Genomic DNA, 22,102 nt, shown 5'->3' on the forward strand with positions numbered 1-22,102 from the left:
TCTCAGAGCCTTAGTTTACTCACTTCTAAAATAAGGAATTTGAGTTAGATGACTCCTATGGTCGCTTCAGACTTTAAAAATTGTGATTCTATGAACTCTGAAGCCAGTACAGGCAAACAACAGTAATTCACCATGATTGATTATTTGTTAAGCATTGTGGTAATCAGCTTACATGAATTATCTTAAGACAGAATCCATCATTTCCCAGCAGATAAGTAAGTTTTGGCCCTGAGGTTTAGGTGTGTTTTTACACTTGGTGAGATAAGGGTATTTTTATGCATGCTCCGACTTGTTAGGAAATGTACCCAGAAGTAAATCTTATCATCAAATTCACCTCTGAGAAGTTCCTCACTCCTTCACCAGAAACCAAAATAGAAGGAAAAAGAAAGAGAAAGAAAGAAAATCCCAGAAATGATGGATTTGCAACAACAAAACTTAAGCAGATTAGCCACACCATGGCTGCATTGCTGGAAGGTTGTGGGAGGGAGGAGGGGGCAGGTGTCGGGAGAAAATACCCTGTGAGCCAGTTGGAGGTGGCCCAGTGTGGTAGCAGGGCCTAACAGCATCTTTTTTTTTTTTTTTAGCTGACTGAGATTAAATGTTTTATTCCTACAGATTTCACAAAAACTTATGTCCATGTGAACACAGGGCCTCGGGAGGGTTGCTTGCAAGGGGAGGGCCTGCCAGGTAAGCTCCAGCATTTTCACAGTAAATCTGCTTGATTCAGAAGATGAAGATTAGAGTAGAAAGTCCAGAGCGGAGACGCACGAGTGCCTCAGAGTGGACAAGGCAAAGCGGGTCAGGCCAGCAGCCCCTCCTCTGCCTCTTCACAGCCCGCCTCGTTGCAGGCTGCCCATGTGTTCTTTTTTTCTTTTTTAAATTGAGCTATAGTCAGTTTACAATGTAGTGTCAATTTCTGGTGTACAGCACAATTCTTCAGCCATACCTGAAGATACATATATTCATTTTCATGTTCTTTTTCACTGCCTAACAGCGTCTTGACCCAGATGCCTGGGGCGTCTCCCCATGGCCTTTGCCGAGAGAGGCCTTGCCTTTCCCTGCTGCAGCCACTGGGGGGTGGATTCTCTTGGACTCAGCTTTTTCGGAGTCTGCCTGTCAGGGGGTCCTTACTGGGGCCTTACTTGTAACCAAGCGATCTTGCCTTTCAGACCACAGCCGAGAAGTCACCTGGGGCCTACTTCCTTCCTGAGTTTGCCCTCTCCCCTCAGGGAAGTTTTCTGGAAGATACAACAGGGGAGCAGTTCCTCACGTATCGTTATGACGACCAGGTAAGAATCCCGTTCAAGAGCCTATTTTCGGCTTTTCCACTTGCCAGTGGGCAGGAAACAGTTTCTCAAAAATAACTTCAAAAAAGTCATATTTCTCCCTTGGCTCATCTAGTACAATAGACCCGTGACACCAGGAAGGACCCCAAGACCTCCGGGCGGCCCGCGCCTGCACGTCGCTTCCTTCATAGTGTTTGGTTCTGGCGCTGACTGGGGCATTGACCGAGAGACACTTTCTCTTCCTCCCATCAGAGAGATTTAAATGCTAAGTTATATATTTAAATTTGTTCATTTTCCTCTATCGCCAAATCCACCCTGTAATTCTGTAATTATCCCCAAGTTCTGTTTTCTGATTAACCTTTACTTTCTTTGCCGTCTTAGCTCTTAACTTCATTTCTTTTACCAGCACAAAAGCTTTTCTTTTTCAAGCCCATTTTCCAAGCAGGGAAAACGTATGCATGCTTTTGTGTGAGTGTGCATGCCCACATGCGTGTGTGTTTAAACCACCGCAGGAAACTGGACTAGAGAACAAGGCCGTGCTTGGCTGAGATGCGGAAACCACGCACTCGGAACCATGAGTCTCTCCAGTCTTGATTTACACTGATGCCTTAGCAGCGTTAAAGGTTATATATGTCTTTGAAATCACTCACAGCACGTTTGAAGTGGGGAATGTCAGTTTTGCCAAATGCAGAGGTTGCTAGCCAATGGGGTTTGAACTCGCGGGCAGTGGAGCAAACTGGGGTCGGATTTAAGATGATGAGGGGCTTTGATGGAGGGCCAAGTGACGAACAGGGCAAGAGTATCTTCTCACGGGACTTGATGGGGTGGAGGAAGATGGCCCAGTGACCGAGGTCCACGGTGCTGTTCTGATCTGTGTGGTCTGTGTGGTCAAGGCCGGCAAGTTCTGGCTTGATGTAGGCAGGCCTAGTTAGGGGGTGAAGGAGATTGGTCAGAAGGGGCAGCTCTGGGAAAGTCAGTCTACCAACATGGGCCAATGTTAAGATGCGACACCAGGGAGGGGGACCCAGCTCTGGGGCTAGCTGGAGCTAGGCAGAGTGCTGGAGGTGACGCTGGGAGGAGGAGTAATTCTCAGGCAGCGTAACAGGCTGATGAAGGATGGAGCTTGGAGGCTGGGCAGAGATGTCTGTAGCCCAACTCAGGGGAGGCACCCTTGATTTTGATCATCAGGGCTTCTGCTGAGTGGCCTGTGCTTCGTGTGTTAAGCTCTGGAGCTGGGGTTGGCGGGGACGGAGTGGGGATGGTGGTGGGCGGGCTGTGAACCAGTGTGCCCAGCTGTGAGCAGGATGCTGCCCCTGTGGTTAGGGGCAGGGGTGGGATGAAACCAGTTTTTTAATCAAAAATGTCAACATTCAGTCATTTACGTTACTTGAATAGTGAGTGCATAAATAATAATCACCGGGGGCAGGGTGGGATATAATTCTGTATTCATATTACAGAGCCCAGTTAATGCTTTGGGCAGGCATTTGGGCCTGGTTACTGAGAGGGCCTAAACCATCAAGTTGCTTTCTGCCCTTCTCCCTGATGGATTTTTAAAGGGTTTATAATTTATGGCTCCTTATAATCGAGGAATTAATGATCTAACAGGTTTTCATATGACAGCTTCAGAGAAACCAATCGAGAAGGCAGTAAAGGATAACAGAGGATGTCTGGAAAATCACGAGCTATGTGTTTTTTAATTAAAGAGTGGTTAATGCCTTCTCCAGGTTCTACAGATAAATTATATTGAATATAATACTAATATAAAAGCTAGTGAAAGAGGAAAGTAAGCCCTGTAGTCTTTCCAAAAGGCGTAAAGCAGATCTTACAAGTGTGTGGCACACTGTGGAAATTTTGTCCTAGGACATAGTGTTCCAGAGAGCCCCAGTGAGCAGCATATGAAAACATTCTGCATTGTCCCCATTGTGTGTTTCTTTTAAGGGAAAGGAATAAGGTCAAACTGTAACAAGCCAATAATAGCACCTACCCTCTGCTACTAAAGGCAAAGAAAATAGGCCTTTGTACCAAACTAGGTGTATCTGTGGAATGTGCCTCAAGAGTGTAATCATCTGGAGACTGCTAGCCCCTCACCCCAAACCTTGATTCTCTTTCCTCTTAGTGCTGAGTGTGCAGACTGCACTGTAGGGAGCTTCTCAGGCACTGGGGAAAAGTGAGAGCTAGTATTACTCAATTTGGAAACAACCTCTGTCCTGCACCATACCACAAAATGTGGAGACCAGTTAAGAACATAGACTCTGGAGTCAGCCTGCTTTGGATTTGAATGCTAATTCCGACACTGTACTTGCTGTATGACTTTGGACAAGTTACTTCTCTGTGCCTCAGTTTGCCATCTGTGAAATGGGGGTATGGATGGTATCTACCTTGCGGAAGTGTCTTAAGGATTAAGAGGAGGTAATTCACATAATTCATTTAAGTCTCCCTGCACAGATCCTGGTACAGGTAAGCACTCCATCTAGCTATTGGTATTACTAGTAATATTATTTTCAAAGACCCATTTCAGAGAATCTCAGATATTCTTACGCTAAAGAAAAGAAGCAGATTCTCCGTTTATATAAGGGGACCTCATACAATATGTTAAATTTATTTTTTATCGAAGTATAACATGCATAACATATAACATATCTGAAGTGTAGCACTTGATGAGTTTTTAAATATCTTTACACCTCAGGAACCACCACCTGGGATCAAGCAATTAAACATTTCCAACACCCTGGGATTCTTCTTATGCCCCTTTCAGCCCATATCCCTCACCCATGGAGTAACCGCCGCTCTGACTTCTATCACTGCCATAGATTCATTTTGTTTTTTACTTGTAGTTTTATAAAACTAACAAATATATAAACTGTGTAAATGCAGTCCTGCAGCACATACTGGTTTGTGTTTGGCTCCTTTCACACGTTATTATGTCTGAGAGGTTCAACCAAGTTGTTGGATCCAACATAATTTAGGGTTAACATCTGTCAGTTGTGCTCTTCGGGACAGATGGTCTCATATTGGAACAAACTGTTGAGTGCACATTGGATGGCATGCAGCATCGCTCCTGCACAGAATTCCCACGCTGTCCTGAAAAGGTTTTCAGGGCAGCCCCTCCAAAGAGTCCATACTTGGGGCATGGTGGGGAAGTTCCCAGAGCATTCTTTGTTTCATTGCAACAGCTGCTGGCATCGGTGGTCAGAAACAGGTGCAGGTCTGTGTGAGGTGCCGCCCAGGGCAGTGTCTGTGCTGTTTCGTGGTGTAAGGACCTAACTGTGGAGTTTGCAGATCTGTGCCAGAGGCACTGTCCTGCCGTCACGGCGGCCTGAAGCCAGAGTGACAAAGTGCTTATGCCGTGGAGGCTGCTGTCGGGTTCCTGAAGTTGTTGGGTGAGGACCGGCTTCACTGGGAACTTTCTACCTGCAAAATACTCATTTGATAAATTGGGAAGAGAGCAGATGGTGCGTAGATATTTGCTCTCTTTGACAATCCCTCTGGGACTTTTTAAAGTATTTTATCCTGGTATATTTTCATGAAGACCTTAAGGTCACTCTTCAAATGTCTCCTGGATTAGGTGTCTGGAAAACTAATAACCCTGAGGCCAGTAAAGCGCAGCTGTGCTGTAGGCTGTGTTTAATGAGTCACATAAAAGGCACACTGTGGATTAGACAGGGGCCGAAGCAGCTTCTAGTGAAGAAAGTCCTTCTGGAGCCAACTGGGTAACAGTGCGGTTCAGTGGAGACAGGACTGGTCAGGCAGCCTTGTCTTGTTTCTGCCACTGATTGGCTTGTAATTCAACAAAGTTATTCGACATCTTTGCACCTCAGATTACTCATTTGTTTTGAGAAACAAAGTGACCGTATTTCATGATCTGAACTCCCTCTACTCTAAAATAGGTCATTTTTTGAGACTACAAATAGAATATTCTACATTGCAGAGTGTTAATTGGATCATTCTGATTATCACGAAGCAGGCTTACCAGCGGTGCAGTAACTATTACTTAGAGAATCATAGAATTTTACAGCTGGTGGAGACTTTGGCTCAAATGCCTCATTTTACAAGTCAAGAAAACAGACTCTGGATGTGCAAATGACTTACTCAAGGACACCCAGATGGTTATTTGGGGGAAAAAAAAAAGATTACACTTTAAACCTCAGGCTCCCCAACTCTGAGATACGTTCAGCTGCTTCTCTCGGAAGAATCGCCTAGAAAATTCTCTTTTCCCAAAAATCCTAATTCCACTGTTACAGTGAATAGGGCTTTGAACACCTTAGTAGACCAAAAGGGATAATTTAATATTAATGAGTTGCTTCATCAGCTCATTCTTTACTCCTTGAGGAATTTGGCATTAGCTATACTGATAGCATTTATGAGCAGAATTCTTATCACAATAGGAATGACATTGCTTCCAAGGGCTGGGTGAAGCATGGCAGCTGAGATGGAAACCCGCCGCCCTCCCGCTGAGTGAGCGTGTCGTTGGGATGAAAGCACCCTGACGTTTGGTTGCATTGGTCACACAAGGTAGTTAACTGAGTTGGTTTGGGATGACTCGCTAAGGAGCTTGTGGTCGAAAATTCTGTTGGCCAGCCAGCCTTTGGGGTAGATTCTTTACTCATTCCTCATGGTGGTTTTGGAGTTTTGTCCCCCAGAGGACCTGTTCTCTGTTCAGGCTGCTGAATGTCGGTTGGTTCTAGGAAGTGGAGTCTAGAATTCCGCCGCTTGTTCCTTCTCCCAGCGCTGACGGTCACTCTGCCTGGGTCTCTTTCTGGGAAGGAGGGTGGTCAGTCTTTCCATCCTTACCCTCAGCTCACTGAAGCTTTAGGCTTGGGGCCGCCTCAGTTATCATGGAGACTGACGTAAAAGTCTGCCCCAGGCTTCGTGGTTCTCCGTTGGAAGGCATTTCTTTTTGAAAAGCGTTAGGGAAAACCCTTTGTGTTCCACAAGTGATCTTTGCCTTTTGTGATTTATTTTTTGGCGTTGGCTAGGTGCAGGGAAGTGTGGAAGGTTGTCTTCCCAGACTTGGTGGATTTGCTGCAGGACGCTTCCTCCTCGTGGGTTGGCCACGGTGGAATGAAGGGGGTTAAAGCACACTTAGAAATTCATGCCTGGGGACATTTTCCCATGGTCCAGAGATTGTCTTTTTCATGCACATTTTGGTGTAATGTCTACCTTGCCACCTTCAGGCTATGAGGCACCAAAATGCAGGAAAAACAAAAGCAAAAACAAGCCCATTAACTTGGATTCCAGGCATGTGGGATAAGGCTGGGTGGGTGTTCAGTTAGTGATGGGTTCTGACTTTCCTAAAATTAACATAAGCGTGGGTCATTTGGAAGAGAACACCTTGATTTCATGTCTCAGGGGTCCTTTTTTACCATTTATACCATCATCCCTTCTCCCCCATAACCCTCTGTGTCCCCTGGAGACTCCAGGTAAGGATCCCCTGACAGATCTGGCGTTTGTTTTGTCTCTTCCTGCCCGCATTTAAGTGGACTCAGGATTTTTTTTCAAGTAAAAAGTGCTGTCACCTATCCTCTGATCTACTATTGCTTCCAGTGACCACTTGGGTTTCAAATTCTGATTGTTTCCTGCGGCTTTCTTCTACTCATTTCCACTCTTAAAATCTGCCTTCTAGCATCTCCCTCCTGCACTCCCCCCTCACCTTAGACAGACATCCTTTTCAGGAATTTCAGTTCCTTTCCTGAAATCAAATCTAGATTTTGGTGTGACTCATTCTGCACCCGTAAAATTTGATGTTTGTAAAATTCTGTGTTTGTGGGAACCCTAACGCCTTATGACATCACCAATGCACTCAGACCTGACTCTTCTCTTTCCTTCCCTGGATGCTGTCGACTGCTACTTGTGCGATTGCTTGTTTCAGAATGCCTCTTCAGTTTGTATTTTATTTATTATTTCCATTGCCAGGGGGGCAGAGGGCTGGATGTGTGGCCCTGACAGGCATCTGGAATTGTAGCAGGACAAAGTTGGAAGGAAGTTCAGGGATTCTGTTTGTTCAGGTGAGGAATCTGAGCCCCAGAGAGGAACAGCATCTTACCCAAGATCACACAGCCAGGCAGTCACAAAGCCAAGTGCCTGTTCTTTGCCCTGAAGCTCAGTTAAGACATTTTTACCTCTAATTTGCGGGAAGGAAAAGTATGAGAGCAATGCTTGAATGAATTTTTTAATACCGGTAGTAACAGTAATATATTAATAATGAAGTCTTTATGTAGTCTTATTTCTAAACTTCTTTTAAATGTCTTTTTTTTTCTTCTTCAACTATTATGGCAAACCTAATTTTCCTTTTCCTTAGTTAACTATTGATTTATGCATTCTTTCGAAGGACAAGAAATCTCTCTGCCGGGAGTACATCTTTGTCAAAGTAACTTCTTCCGAACTTTTCATGAATATCTTGGCCAGGAACTTCATTGTGGTTAAACTGTTGGCAGACCTCAGAAATATCACTTGACATTTCCAAGTTATTTATGTAATAGTTTTTAACTTGGGCAGTATACACCAACTTCTGAAATTTCTAGGGAAGGGCGGTGGATATAGTTCTTGGACCTACAGGGTATTGTCATCATCTTTCGGGGTCTCCATGAGCGACTCACATATTCTCCACGTAGAAGAGTTTTCTGTGTTGTTTCTGGCCTGTGTGTATAATGTTTTTAAGCAGCACGCCATTTGAGTTTGAATAGTTCATTCCTTTGTTAGTGAGTAATCTTGGTCGAATGAAGTTATGCTCCTTCAATATTCCAAAGATTTAGCAATCTAAGGAGAAAGCGAGATCGTGGTCTGTTAGAACACAAGAACACATTAATTGCAATAATATTCCTCGTTCAGGCACAGAGCAAATACATGGACATCGCACGTCCAACAGTACATGCCGTTCTGATCGGCTTTGGCACGTGTGAGCCCTGAATTTCATGATCATCAGGCTTTTTGCAAATCAGCTCTTTCTCAAGCATGAAAGAATTAGATCTGTTAATGGAAAGTCAATTCTAGGTTTCGAACCATGCAGGCATTTTCCTCTTCTAATGCTGTCTTCCTTGATGCATTTTTGGGGCACTGTGTGATTTTATTTTTAGGTGCTTTCCTCAGATGGGTTAAATGATGGAGGCAGGCTAGTGAAGTTCAAGATTGTCCCAAACACGGCTTCCCCTACACACCCCTCGCTGCAGTCAGGATTGCCCTCGCTGCCTGTGCCCAGACTCCTCTCTGAGATCTGGTCAGTCCCTGCTCAGAGATGCACAAAGCCTTCAACCCCTTTGAGACTAGGTCACTTCCTGCTGCTCTGCTGTGTCATCCTCAATCCCTGGATGAAAGAAATCAAGTGGGCCCTCCTCTCTTCTCAGCTGTGAATTGTGCGTTTCTCTTAAATGAACGAAATGAAATAAAAAAAAACCTTAATAATATTAAAATGTCAGAAACTTAAGGAGAAGTTGACTTTTTAAAATTGTCACAATTCTTTAAAAGTTATTAGGGAGGTTGCAATTCATGAAATTCATTATCTGGACTCTTTAATAGTCTTTCAAAAGGCATCAAAAAGATGCCAAAGGACCACTTAGGTGCTTCTCCTATGGCCTTATGTATTTCCCTGCTGTTTGCATTCGTATGACCTGGTGGAGAACCTGGTAACCAACAATACAATTACCTGGTGGAGAGAATGGCTAGACTATAGCAAAGGAGCCCTGTCCCATTCTTTCTATTCCTAAAGATCCCCGGAAGCCACTCCCCCTGTTCTGTTGTGGTCCACTTCGGGCATAGTAAAGGGAGTGGGTTTTAGTAGTGTCTGCTGTCTTGGGAAAATGCAGGGCCAGGGCCAGAAAACTGGACTTGTAGGAGGCTCTGAGGATGGGGAGTAAGTGGCAGCTGGAGGACTGGATGGAAGCATGTTGTTTCTTTCTCTCGTCAGGGAGGAAGAACAGAGATCCGGAGCGCTACAAAACAAAGGTGCGTCGATTTGCTGGCCGGGTGAGAGAGAGTCGTGAGGCAAAAAAGACTTTGCTGGTTCTCTCCAAGCTGAAGTTGGAAGGGCTAGGTGCTGAGGCAGTAATGGAATGTATTCCCTGTCGTGAGGGATTTTAAACATTGTGTTTGGATTGGCTTGTTTGGAGTTTGGGAATGTTTCTTTTCGTCGGGCCAGTTCTGGCGTGCATCACAAAGGTGCAGGCATGGCTTGCAGAGAGGTTCCCGATGGGCTCAGGGTCTGAGGCTTGGGTCATTCCGTAGACGCTGCTGTCAGCTCACGCGTGGGGCGTTATCACTCTGGACTGTGTTCTTGGGTGTGGACTTTGGGTGGCAAAGACGTTCTTGACGGCTCTTCCAGATGGCAGAGAAGTGGCTCTGGCACGTGGATGCCTGAGACCAGATGGAGACGTGTCTTGAACGTGTCTGTGGTGTCATTCTCCATCTTACCTTTTATGATACTCTTAATATGAGTCTTATGTAAACTTGAGTAGGGTGGCCAGCTGTCCCAGTTTTCTTGGGACTGAGCTAATCCAGGCAAACTGGGACTATTGGTCACCCAACTTTCCAGCCTGGTCTTTCTGTGCACTCTTGGGCTGGAGTTACCAACTGACATCAGTAGCCCTGAGGTCGGGGTGCTGCTGGCTACTGTGCTTGATGGGACATTCCAAGGGCAAGTAGGGGACAAATGTGTAGCTCTCAGGGGTGTCCCATTTGGACATTCTCTCAGCATTGCCTTCCAGTGACTTTCCAAGCCTGGTTTTATTAATGAAGCTTTCGTGTGTCCGTTCAGGTGTCTCCTCTCCACCTGCAGTCTTTGCACAAATTGTCCCAGTTGCTTGAAACACCCTCCTCTCCTTCTTAAACCCCTCCCCTTCCCCTGGCATCTCTGTCCAAACCTCGTTCATCCTTCAGCTCAATGGTCACTTCCTCGGGGAAGTTCCCTGATACCCTCCTCCCTTCACTTCCCACCAGGTGAGATTAGGTCCGCTCACTAGCTTGCTTCCACCCGTTACCATCCTGGGATTTTTTTTTTCTTGTAGCATTTTCTGCCTCTTAAGCAGGCTGTAAAGAACCTTCATGGGTGGTGAGAGGAAGTGAGGAGGGAGAAGTGGGTGTGGTGAGACAGTGCACTTGGTCGATTTGAATTTCTCGTGCTCGTCTAGGTGCCATATTTATCCAAACAGCGAACCCCACGGGGATGCTGCATCATGAACTATTTCAAGAAAACAAAATCCAGGATCTGAGGTTTGGAGCACTTTCTGTTGAGCCTCATGTCCCCAGGGTCAGCAGTGATGGTCCAGGACAGTGATGGATAGCCTTTAATCTTGCCTCTTCCCAGAAACCACTTCAGTCACGTTCGTCATTCTGCACAGGCATAAATGCGCAGTTGTTTTGGACAGGTTTCCACTTTTAAAAGTTCATAACGCGTGGCTGCTCGCATGAACACATTTGAGTTACATGGAAATTGATGTACATGACATAACATACACTCCCTTTCTGGAACTAGATTTAGCTAATTAAGTACTTTCTTCATCATGTCTTCCCTCATCCCCTTCGAGGTTCTGACAGTAATTCCCTGTCCTTTGCTCCGCTCCAGGCACAGTGATTATTTCCTGGGCTCTGAGCCTCTTAGGGGCAGGGGCTCTGTCTTTTCATCACCATAGTCTCAGATCTTACTTCATGGCCTGGCACATAGTAAGGGTACAGTGAACATTTGCTTGTTGAAGTTTTCAGTCCCTTGTCAGAAACCTTCAGTGAGCCCTGTTTGTTTCCTTCTCTGAAATAGCTCAGCCCTGTGGCGTTCATGTCCCCACATAGCCTGGCCCAGGTTACCCCTGTTTCTTTTCGTTAGCCCAGAGCTCTGGCCAAACTGGACTTCATGTCCTTTCTGACCTTTGCTTATGCTGGGCCCTTGGCACTGAATGTCTGTCTTTCCTGCCACGCTCAGCTGAGGTAGCATCTCCTCCAGGCGGCTTTCAGAGAAGTCCTCAGTGTGAAGTGGTTTCTTTCTGAAATTTGGAGAGGAGGAGCTCATCCTTGCTTAGGACCCCAGGGCTTCATCTGGGTTTGTAACTGTTTATGTGGATGTCTTATCTCTTCTCCTGGAGTAAGAGCAATTCTAGGGCAAGCCTGTGCAACTTCTCTGCGTCTCCCATGGACACGGAGTAGACAGAAGTCCTACCCCCGGGAGTGACAAGACTTGAAGAAATTGTACCTTTATTTCTGAGTTTTCTTTAAGGAATGAAATAAATTCTTCAAACATATGAACTATCCTTTGTCATAACAAAGAGTCTGCCCTGATTTCTTTCTTTCTTGTGTGTATGTATTCATTTCCATTTTTTACTCTCTATCTGCAACTGTGAGGAAATTATGTTCTTTCTTCCAAACACTCTTTGTCCAAAGGCTTGGTTGGAGAATCAGCTTGTTCTCTGGTTTTGGACACTGGCTCCTCTGCTTTCAATTCTCAGCTCTTTGCACGTGGCAGACCATCCACGAGGAAAGAACTCCTGGGCCGTTTGAATGAATCCTTCTGTTAATCTCTTCCCTCAGGGATTTAATGCTGACAGGGTCTTAATTCTGCAAAGTTCAAAATGGTTGAGCAAATATTCCTTTCTAATTAGGAAGGGTGGGTGGTAGATAGATCAGAATTGGCCTTGGGTTTCTAATTGTGGGGCTGAGTGAGGGACATTTGGGGGTTCATTTTATGATTCTATCTTTATGTAGATCTGAAAATTTCCATAATAATAAGTAAAAAAGTAAGAGTTACAAAACAACAACAAAATGAAACTCAGCATTCCTGAGAGGTGGATAGCGTCATTTCATATTATTAATAAGGAAGTCGCAGCTTGGAAGAGTTAATGACCTCACCAAATCTAGTCTTTCTCAAGGGGCTAATTGTCCATTTTTTTTCCCATACTCGGTTGCATACTTAAAATTAAATAATACAAATTAAGCATATCAAATTCACAAGACAGAAATTAATTAGAAAAACATCATGCCGTTAGATGCTGCTTCTACATATATTTCTTCAGTGTTTGGCCACACTAAAATATGATATAAAGTCATTTTCAATTTAGTCCAAAGTTACATGTACAATAAATTAAAGTTTAATGTATTAGTATTCCATGGGGCTTTGTAAAAGCATCCCATGATGTTTCACACATTCTGAAACCAGAATGTGTTTGAGGAGTATTGATTTAGAGGTTGGTGACAGAAGGTATTTTGGAGTTCCAGCATTTACAAAAGGAAGAGTGTGTCAGTGGGCATTGCATTCTGAATGACTCTGTTAAGCGCTAAAATATTTTAATGACACTAAGTATGCCCTGCTATTGGCAGTGAAACGTGTTACCATTAGCATATTTTACAAGAGGAGTCTATTTTGTGTTCTAACTTGAAGCAGCTTAATTTCCTGCCCCATTACAGGAGAGTGCTCTTATAACACAAGAATCCCAAATTCAACCCATTTTAAGACATGGCTTTATTAATGCCAAGAGCTTGGGAACCTTGAGCTGGAATATTTTAAAGGCATATTTTAAGTTTTAAGACTTAAAATAATCACTTCTAGTTTTTAAGTTAAAGAATACTTCATTAAATTTGCCCAAGTTTATTGCAAGATATTAGAATAAGAAGCCTGAAAAATAAATGCAAAAATCCTCTTGTTCTAGGTTCAGACGATGAATATAGGAAATTTTCTTCTGTCCAGCTTAGTGTATGCGCTCTCTCTTTCTCTGTATACACAGACACAGTCACACACACACACACACAGACACACAAATATAGTTTAATGTTATAATTTTTTCAGAAGGACCATAAATGCTTTATAGGTTAGCAAAGTTGACCTATTCGGCAGAACTGTCAGAGGCTGTCTTGGAGTCTCCTTTTGTCTGCCATGTGTGAGCTTGTGGCTGTGCAGTGTACCTGTCTCATCAGGCCTCATTCTTGCCCAACAGCGCAGGAGATCTTTTTAAACAAGCAGAATTCATCTGATCAGCAATATCACTAAACACTGGCATACTTTAACGTTCATGAGCATTGATGGTGCTAGACCTGCTATATGCATACTGGCGACTCAGAGTTTCCTTAGTAAAGGTTTGGAGTGAATAAAGTGTCTTTCCCTCGTTTAACTCCTGCTTGGTTATAGTCCAATTCTAGATCAATTTACCATTTTATACAATATTAGCAAGGGATGTCACGGAACCTATAAAATGTTGTTCAGTTTGAGAGAAAGGGAACCTCCAGTTTTCTTAACGCTCTTAGATATTGTCTCCTTCCAAAATATATTTACAACAAGAAACCTAAGAAATATAGGACACAGACTGATTTGTTTTTCAGTCATTACCTCTAGGAACTAGCTTACAGCATCAGGAGTCACAGCAGGCTGGGAAGAGCAAAGACTGAAAAAGAGGAGATGCATAGTTTCAAATGAAATCAAGATGCAGGAGGTATCAAACATTCTGGATTCAACAAAGAATTGAATCAGTGAAAACAAATTTCAGAAATTCAGTAACAGAGGACAGGGTCAGGGAAACAGAGTCTGTGAGAAGGACACTGTAGCTGTGCTGTACAGATCTGAGGGAGCCAACCAAGGTGCTCACAGATGACACAAGAGGTCAGGTGGGAGAGAAGACGAAATTAAATAAATGCCATAAGATAGCTTTGATTTACTAAAATCTTTTATAAAAAATCCAAAAATATCAATGATGGATATGTTGATTATATTGCATTCTGATTTCAAAAAAAGAAGGTAGGAAGCAGCATCTTAGAATTTAGGAAATGCAGAAATAGAAAAAACTTAAGACATGGAGATGAATATAATGCACATTCTCTGAGTCTAAGGAATCCAAATAAACATTAAGAAAAGATGTTTAAGCAAAAACGATAAGCATTTAGAAACTAGAAAACATTCTTCTAAAGCAATTACTGATCAAAGAGGAAATGAGAAATATAATTACATTCTTTGTAGGAAATAACAAAAATGAGAAGACTATCAAAAATCATAATTAATCACAATCTGTATTGAGAAGTAACACTATAACCTCAAATACTTTCAGTAAATATGAACATTTAATATATTCAACAAGTAGTTTTGGAACAATTGCTTAACTATTTAGAGAAAGTTAAAGTCTTTACTATATGCCAAAATAAATTCCAGATGGATTGAAGAGTTAAATAAAAATTAAACCATAAAAATATAAAAAGACCATAAAAGTAGATGTTTCTCAAATTTCTGATGGAGAAACTTATAATGAATGGAAAATGAAATGTTTTGATGGGTTTGACTACTTAGAAGGCTTAAATGTATATTTATTGAAAATTGTTCAAATGAAAAATTAAAGGAAAATAACATAATACAAATTATGTTAAAATACTTACTATATAAAATAATTTGCAGGAAAAATTAAAGAAAGTAAATGGTAAAAGAAAATACTTTAGTCTTTTAAATGGAAAGCAAATGACCCATTAACAGTCTTATAGAAAGATCCACCTTCACTTTTAATCAATAAAATGTAAATCCAAACAATGACCAAATTGCTTTCCCCCACCCCATCCCCACTTCCAGCTTTACTTTAAGAAAAGAAAAACTATGAAGACCCTGTGCTGGTGATTATGATGGGAAAGATTAAGCTTATATGATGCTATTGAATAATAAGTGCAATGCTTTTGATAAGCAGTTGTACAACCTGTATTAAGAGCCTCAAAAATATGTTTACTTTTTGACGCAGAAAATGTCTTTTCTGGGAATTAAAAAAAATTTTTTTCAGAGGGGGTAGTTAATTAAGTTTATGTATTTGTTTATTTCAAGTTGAGGTACTGCGGATTGAACCCAGGACCTCGTGCATGCTAGGCATGCACTCTACCACTGAGCTATATACCCTCCCCTCTTTTTCTGGGAATTAATTAAAGGAGTATTCTAAGTTGGAAAAAAAAAAAGCTTTATGCAGAATTGCATTGGTCTTATCATTATTTATAGTATGTGAAAACCAGGAACAATCTAAATATTTAACCATAAGGAAATGACTAAGTAAATTATGGGATTCCTAAAATGGAATATTACAAATTTTTATTATATACTTACTTTTGAAATAACTTGGGGAACATGAATATTATATTCATAAGTTAAAAGATTAGGTCACAAAATCATATAAGTCTCCAATTTTATTCATATATGGACAGAAAGAAAAACATCAAAAAATAACCCAAGCTGTTAACAGTGCTTATCTTTGGATTGTAGAATTATGGATATTTCGAATTTTCTTTTAAATATATTTTCCAGGGTTTTCTACAAATGACCATATAATACTTTGATCATGAAAACATGATAAACATTCTTTCTGAATAGTGATAAAGGACCACTCAGAGAGAATGACTAACAATACTGGCATACTTTGAAAGTTGGGAACAATTTTAATAAGTGGAAAGTATTGGGGAATGAATATCCAAGACTCACACTTATATAATATTTTTCTATGTCTGGTGGGTCATTTCTTGTTTTGTTTTTCTTTGAAGAACTTCACTGAGAGACAGAAGACCTCACCTTTACTTTTGCCTTCTATGGAGAAACTTTATTTTCCTGTGGAAACTTTTTCCTCCTTTCATTTTTCAGAGCAGAGCAGTCTACAGGATTCAGCCTTGGGAATTGCATGTGTTCAGATGTTCAGTTTCACCTACTCAAACTCCTTCCTTGACATTTGAATGAAATCCATACTATAAGTTGAACGTGAATATCTATCAATACAAAAACTAATCAATAAAGAATTGGCCTGGAACTGTAATTTGTGTTCCTTATTAAAGATGGTTGTGTTAAATCATTCAGTAGAACATTTTTTATTTTTGTGATTAAAAAGTGTAAAAAATTGAGGATGGATATGTTTGACTTGGGAGGAGAACCCCCTAGAAGTGTCCCCTTGCATTTACACTCAAAATCTGAGAACTTGCACCCTGGTTTGAGAAATATTGCATTGAAAGTAAAACCCAATTACTTTGGATGATCAATCAACTTGAACATGATCATCACATAAATGCAGAAGGGAGCAGAGAAATCATGTGGCTATAAGGTTTCCCCACCCTCAGATGAGCCACAATATGCTTAGATTAATTTTTCAGATTATTTCTGAAATGGAAACTCAGCATTAAAAATTTCCTGGTAATAAATACTGTATCTCTATGAATCTCAATTTGAAAAAGACCACCCATGGTTTCTGCTTTAATTTCTGAGGGACAGAACTGTCACAAATCAGGTGGCCTAGTGGTATGCTACCTGATCTGCAGGTCCTAATTTTATCTCTTTAAGAGATGGATAATGTCTAAAAACTGAAATTAAAAATCAGATGTTTAACAGCTCATACAATTTAATAACAAAAAAACAAACAACCAAGTCCAAAATTGGGCAGAAGACCTAAACAAGCAATTCTCCAGTGAAGACATACAGATGGCCAATAGGCCCATGAAAAAATGCTCAGTGTCGCTAATTATTGGAGAAATGTAAATCAAAACTGCAATGAGGTATCACCTCACATCAGTCAGAATGGCCACCATTCAAAAGTCCACAAACGATAAATGCCGGAGAGGGTGTGGAGAAAATGGACAGTGGTAAGTGATAAGACCAGGGCACTGGTCACCTAGAATGTCCCCAAACAGTGGCTCGTCAGGCAGGAACTCCAGGAGAAAAGCCTGCAGAGTTTTATCTGAGATGCCATCTGAAGCCTGTGACGGTGAACTAAGAAGGCCTGAGGCTGGAGCATCCTCCTTGGAGTGGGGCTCAGGTCACTCTGTGTGGCAAAGGGAAAAGAAGGGAAAAGGAGGCCAGAAGCTGGAATGGACATTGGGGTTTGAGAAACCGTAGCTTGGCTTCACAACAAAGTGAAAACCAGCCTCGAGGCCTCGAAAGCTAAGTGGTTGGAAACAGAATCACACAAACTGATTGGCTGCTTTTTTGGTCATGGATGTGTCCTGAAGTGATGCTGAGCACCAAGAAGGTGTTATTTTCTAGGTCGTCCCTAATGTATGCTTTCCATTTAAAAAGAGTTAAGCTAAAAATGACACGCTGAAGGGTATCCTTCATTACCTGGAAAATTACTCATTTCCCTAATGGTGTCAGATAAATGAGTCATCTCTGTATATTTCATCCTTCTAACAGATGCTTCCTTTGTCAGGTCAAAACGTTTGAGTAAAATGGGATTTAAAGGAACAGGTTGGAATCAACATTCTTCTTAAAAATGGATTTTCCAAGAAAATTCTACTCTGTTTGAATAATAATGGGCAATAATACCTACTAGGGCTAGTCCTTTTACACTTAATAACAAGTTTGAATTGCGAGAAGTACTGGAGAACCACTATGAGAAGCTATACAGACAGTGCTCAGCTCTGTTTTAACCAGTTGGTTATATTCCATAAAACTGTTCTTTTTATTCCATTGACATTTCATGGAATTTGTTGAATTTCCTTCATTTGCGCTAATTACCTTTCTACTTCTTAGGTAGGGCTACATTTTCATCAGAACATCCCACATTCCTGTTTATCCTCTTTGTGTTAAAGGGATCTGCTTCTCTAGAAACTGCCAGGTTAGGATACAGTGTTACTCTGAATGTGGTTCCTGTCAGGCTGCAGTGAGTGCAGGGAAGGGATGCTGTCTTCACGTGACATTTGGTTCATTAGAATCTGTCAAAATGGACTGGGTCCATTATGGCGCTTGGAAAGAGCATAATACTGCATTGTATTGGGGACAACTGCATTGTATTGGGGAGTTCCTGAGCTGGCATTTATTATAGCCTGCCATATTATTTCCACTTCCAGCATTTCATTAGATTTACCGTCTGGGTACAATCACAAGAGTGAAGTGGGAAATGTAATGTAAAATGTCTCCTTAAACCCTCCTAAACAAAAATGAACTGAATCTTTTCTTCAATCTAGCAAATTGAGCGCCTAATATACAGCAGCTCTCAGGGATAAAATGAGGAACAAGACAGTGTCTGTTTTCAGCTAGCTCCCAGCCCAGCAGGGGAGCCAAATGGACAAAACTAATCCTAATGTGATGCGAAGGTAGAGGTGTTGATGGACAGCAAAGAAGTTGATGGAGAGGCATGTTCTCTACATGGGGGTGAGCGACTCGAGCGGTGTCTACATAGTAGGTACTGAGCTTGCTGGGGAGAGACTGAGTCACAGCTTCTAAGTGTGACTGGAATTCTGGGGCTGGTGCTAAGTTCATTGTCCTTTGGCATTCTTGTGGGCTGCACACATATGAGTGGAATTTAATGCCACTTTAACTCACCAGAGAAAGTTCGTGGGTCTCGAGGTTTGGAAAATAACTCGCTCTGCAATACGCAACATTTTAGGGCAAATCTTTCAAATGATCATGCTGTACTCATGAAGTTGTGTCTGATGGAAGCTGTCTCACTGTCTGGAGAAGACGGTGTTGATTCAATTTACAGGGAGATGACTTTCTTTAAAAATCTCCTCTAGTTTGTTGACAGCGCTCGTACTTCATAAAACAGGGTGCACAACCCTGAATTTCATATGAGGAAAATTTATTAATTTTGACATTTATTTTGAATGCTTTAGATCATTTATTTGGCTTAGTGCCCAGAAAAAGCAGGAAAGTGACTCGAACATCAACCACAAAATGGCCCAGGGACCCCTTCCCGCTGGATAGACATCTGGAATGGTATATGAGGAATAGACATTGCAGGCGGACATTTAATTAAAGGTTGATATTCAGACTGGAGGGAAGGGTGGCGAGTCTCCTAGCGTAAAGGGAATAGTGAGTCTCTGCAACAAAAATTGTTAATAGTTTTTTTATAATAGTGCTTTGCAGTTTGAAACAGTTTAACTATAGATTCTGAACTCATAACGACATTAAGTCCAGATAGTAATTTTTATGGCAACAATTTATGATGCATCTGTGTGGGCTCTTTAAAGGGGGAAAAAGTCTTTGACATATATTTTGCAGTTTGTCTGCAAAAAAAAAAAAAGAATTCTCTTTTGAGTTTTTGGGATCTGAGTATAGCACTTGTAAGGATTTTATTGAGTCATCTATTATGCTAATTTGGATTCACAGACATTATTCCATAGTTAATGACACTGGCAAGAATCATAATCTAAAAAAAATAACATCTTGTTAATTAAAAATTTTTTTCATCCTCAAGCTGTCACTAAGTTTGTACGAGCATAACAAGGGCAGAGCTAGGAAGTCCAGGGGTGGGATTCCACCCTGGCCCTGGAGATGTTCGTACGGTAGTTTCTTGACCAAATAGCTGTAACAGTTCAGCATCACGACACCCGTTTGCCTGTGTTGTGAAGAGTTGCCTCTGCTCACTTACAACCGCCAGCTCAGGGACAGGTGTGGCCATTTCTGGGTGGGAGAGATGCTCAGCAGATAGGCTCATGGTTTATAGATATGAACACACCAAGGCACCAAAGAATTAGAACGTTTCTCCTCCAAACCATGCAAGCACACGTCATGGTTAGAACTAAGGAGAAATGAATCTCCTTTTTGGACCCCAGAAAGCACCAGGGGCAGCCCGTCCTGCTGATTTCCTTGGGAATGATGGCTGCAGAGGGTAGAAGTATCTTTTGCAAGCACACGTCATGGTTAGAACTAAGGAGAAATGAATCTCCTTTTTGGACCCCAGAAAGCACCAGGGGCAGCCCGTCCTGCTGATTTCCTTGGGAATGATGACTGCAGAGGGTAGAAGTATCTTTTCTCTAATTTCTCCTCTGCTAGGAGTGGGGGGCAGGAGGTGTCATGTTTGATATGACATCTCTGATAGGAGGTTATCCACCTTCTCTGTGAACACCTCCACATGGGGAGGAGCTTGGACTCCCAGTACTGGTTTTCTGATCTGATTATGTTATTTTCTGAGCTTCACCTGTAGTTCCATCCATCTAGTGGACAGTAAGACTCTATCTGGCAGCCTCACTGTACAAATGTTAAAGAATAAGGGTTTTTATTTTTTAAAAAATTAGATCTAATTTTAAACAAGATGGCCTATAAAGAAATAGGAGATCTGATATGAAATAAACCAGAAGTGGGTGACAAAGGAAAGACAAAGATAAGGGCACATGTTATAGCCCAAAATAAGACTAAAATAAAATATATTACAGCCAGGAATAAGACTAAAATAAAAATGCATGCCACAGAGCTGTGCATACTTACTACAGGATAGGAGGGGGCACATGTTTAATTCTGAGCTTTCTAGCAGCCAACTTGGAGGGACAAACTCAATCAGTTACATAATTCATAGGGTCCGTAAGATAATAAATTAGCAGGAGCAAAACAATTCTTCTTTAAGAAGGAAAAAGCTACTGATTTTATTTAAAATAAAGCATTTAGTCCACAAAGCTCAGGATATTTGACTTTGCCAAAGAAACATTTCAATGTTGGACTTCCTTAACCTTGCTTACCAGATTCATATGAATGCTTATGTTCCAGAAGCTTCTCCCATTAAGAATCTTCTTATAGGAATTTATAAGGACATTTTTGCCATCAATGGGAGATTATTCATAAACTAAAACATATGTATATTTTTGCATCTCAGTAACATAAATGTTTGTTTTTTTGCTACTGAGCAATGTTTATCAAACCAGCTACAAAGGATACTTAGTAAATTAAACCGAGTTTGAATTACCTATAATCTGCTGGTGTCAAGAAGGGAGGCTCACCTTTAAGACACACAGTAGAATGTGAAGGAGTCTTTGCCTAGGAAGAAGTTACCAGTGAAGTTTGAAAGTGCCTCAGTCCCTCTTATGTGTACTAATGACCGGGCAGAGCAGATCTGGGGAAGCTCTGCATAGAGGGAAAACAAGGGAGAAATAATCCCTTTTGACGTGACCTGCAGCGGCCACCCTAAGGACAGGAAGAAGCAAAACTGACTCAGCTTTGTATTACTGAGGCTCAAATTAGCAACAGTTTCAGGCTTATCTAACGTATCATCCTGTGTAGTAATTTAGTGTCCGTAATAGGGAAAAGCAGTCCTTCCATTCTTTACTAATCCTGCGGGGATTATACTGGATTTTCTGTCCACCCTGGCGTTGAGGTCCTCCCAAATGATTAGCTGCACCATGGAATATGTAGACTATCTAATGATTAGATAACCATTTTTAAAAATTAGACCTCATATGAAAGAAAAGGAACTATTAGGAATTTTTACAAGAAATTTAAGATGAGAAATGACACTTTGGGTCAAGATGGTGGCTAATAGTCTTGGATCCACTTCATCACGTATTGCAAATCTGCACATCTCATGAAATGACTTCAAAGATGAAGAATAAGAACTGAACAATAGCCCGAAAAAAGAAGAAAAAGCTGTGCCAACAAACTAGAAATTCTGGGGAATTCCTAAAATAAAAAGGAGGCCGTTCATATATGTGGAGAAATAGGACTATAGGAAGCTATTGCCTGAAATATATTCAGGAGAAATCCTGTGGTGGGAGCCATGCCAAGGAAGTCCTAAGACTAGAATCAGCAGATAAAAAGGAGTGGGATTTGGGTCTGTTTGAGCGGAGCAGGACGTGGCAATATATATATTTTTTAATCACAATGCAATAAAACTAGAAATATGCAAGTAAAAGTAGAAATTAAGTCCACTCATAAGCAAAATGAAATAAGCTTCTCTCCTAAGCCAATAATTATTGGATCAAAGATGAAATAAAATCCATGATTGTAAGTTATCTGGAAAATAATGAAAACGAAAAATACAGAGAACACCTTATGTTAAAATATACAGCCTAAGCTGACTACAATCTAAGCTCCTGACATTAGAAAAGCAAAATATACCTAAGGAATTGAGAAGAAAAAGTTAATATAAGTGAAAGCAGAATTTTGTTAATTAGCATAGTTAAGGACATTTGAAAGTCTTAATTTG

General features: G+C 41.4%; 1 protein-coding gene across 1 annotated transcript in view; it reads left to right on the top strand.

Moving 5' to 3' along the window:
- ADAMTSL3 (ADAMTS like 3) overlaps window positions 1-22,102 on the top strand; it is a 259,617-nt gene that overhangs the window by 37,507 nt on the left and 200,008 nt on the right. The window contains exon 3 of the mRNA XM_072950888.1: window positions 1,170-1,289. Within this exon, the coding sequence (XP_072806989.1) occupies window positions 1,170-1,289 (120 nt within the window). The remainder of the gene's footprint in view (window positions 1-1,169; window positions 1,290-22,102) is intronic.

The sequence above is a fragment of the Vicugna pacos genome, chromosome 27 (genome assembly GCF_048564905.1).
Source record: "Vicugna pacos chromosome 27, VicPac4, whole genome shotgun sequence".
Taxonomy (NCBI): Eukaryota; Metazoa; Chordata; class Mammalia; order Artiodactyla; family Camelidae; genus Vicugna; species Vicugna pacos.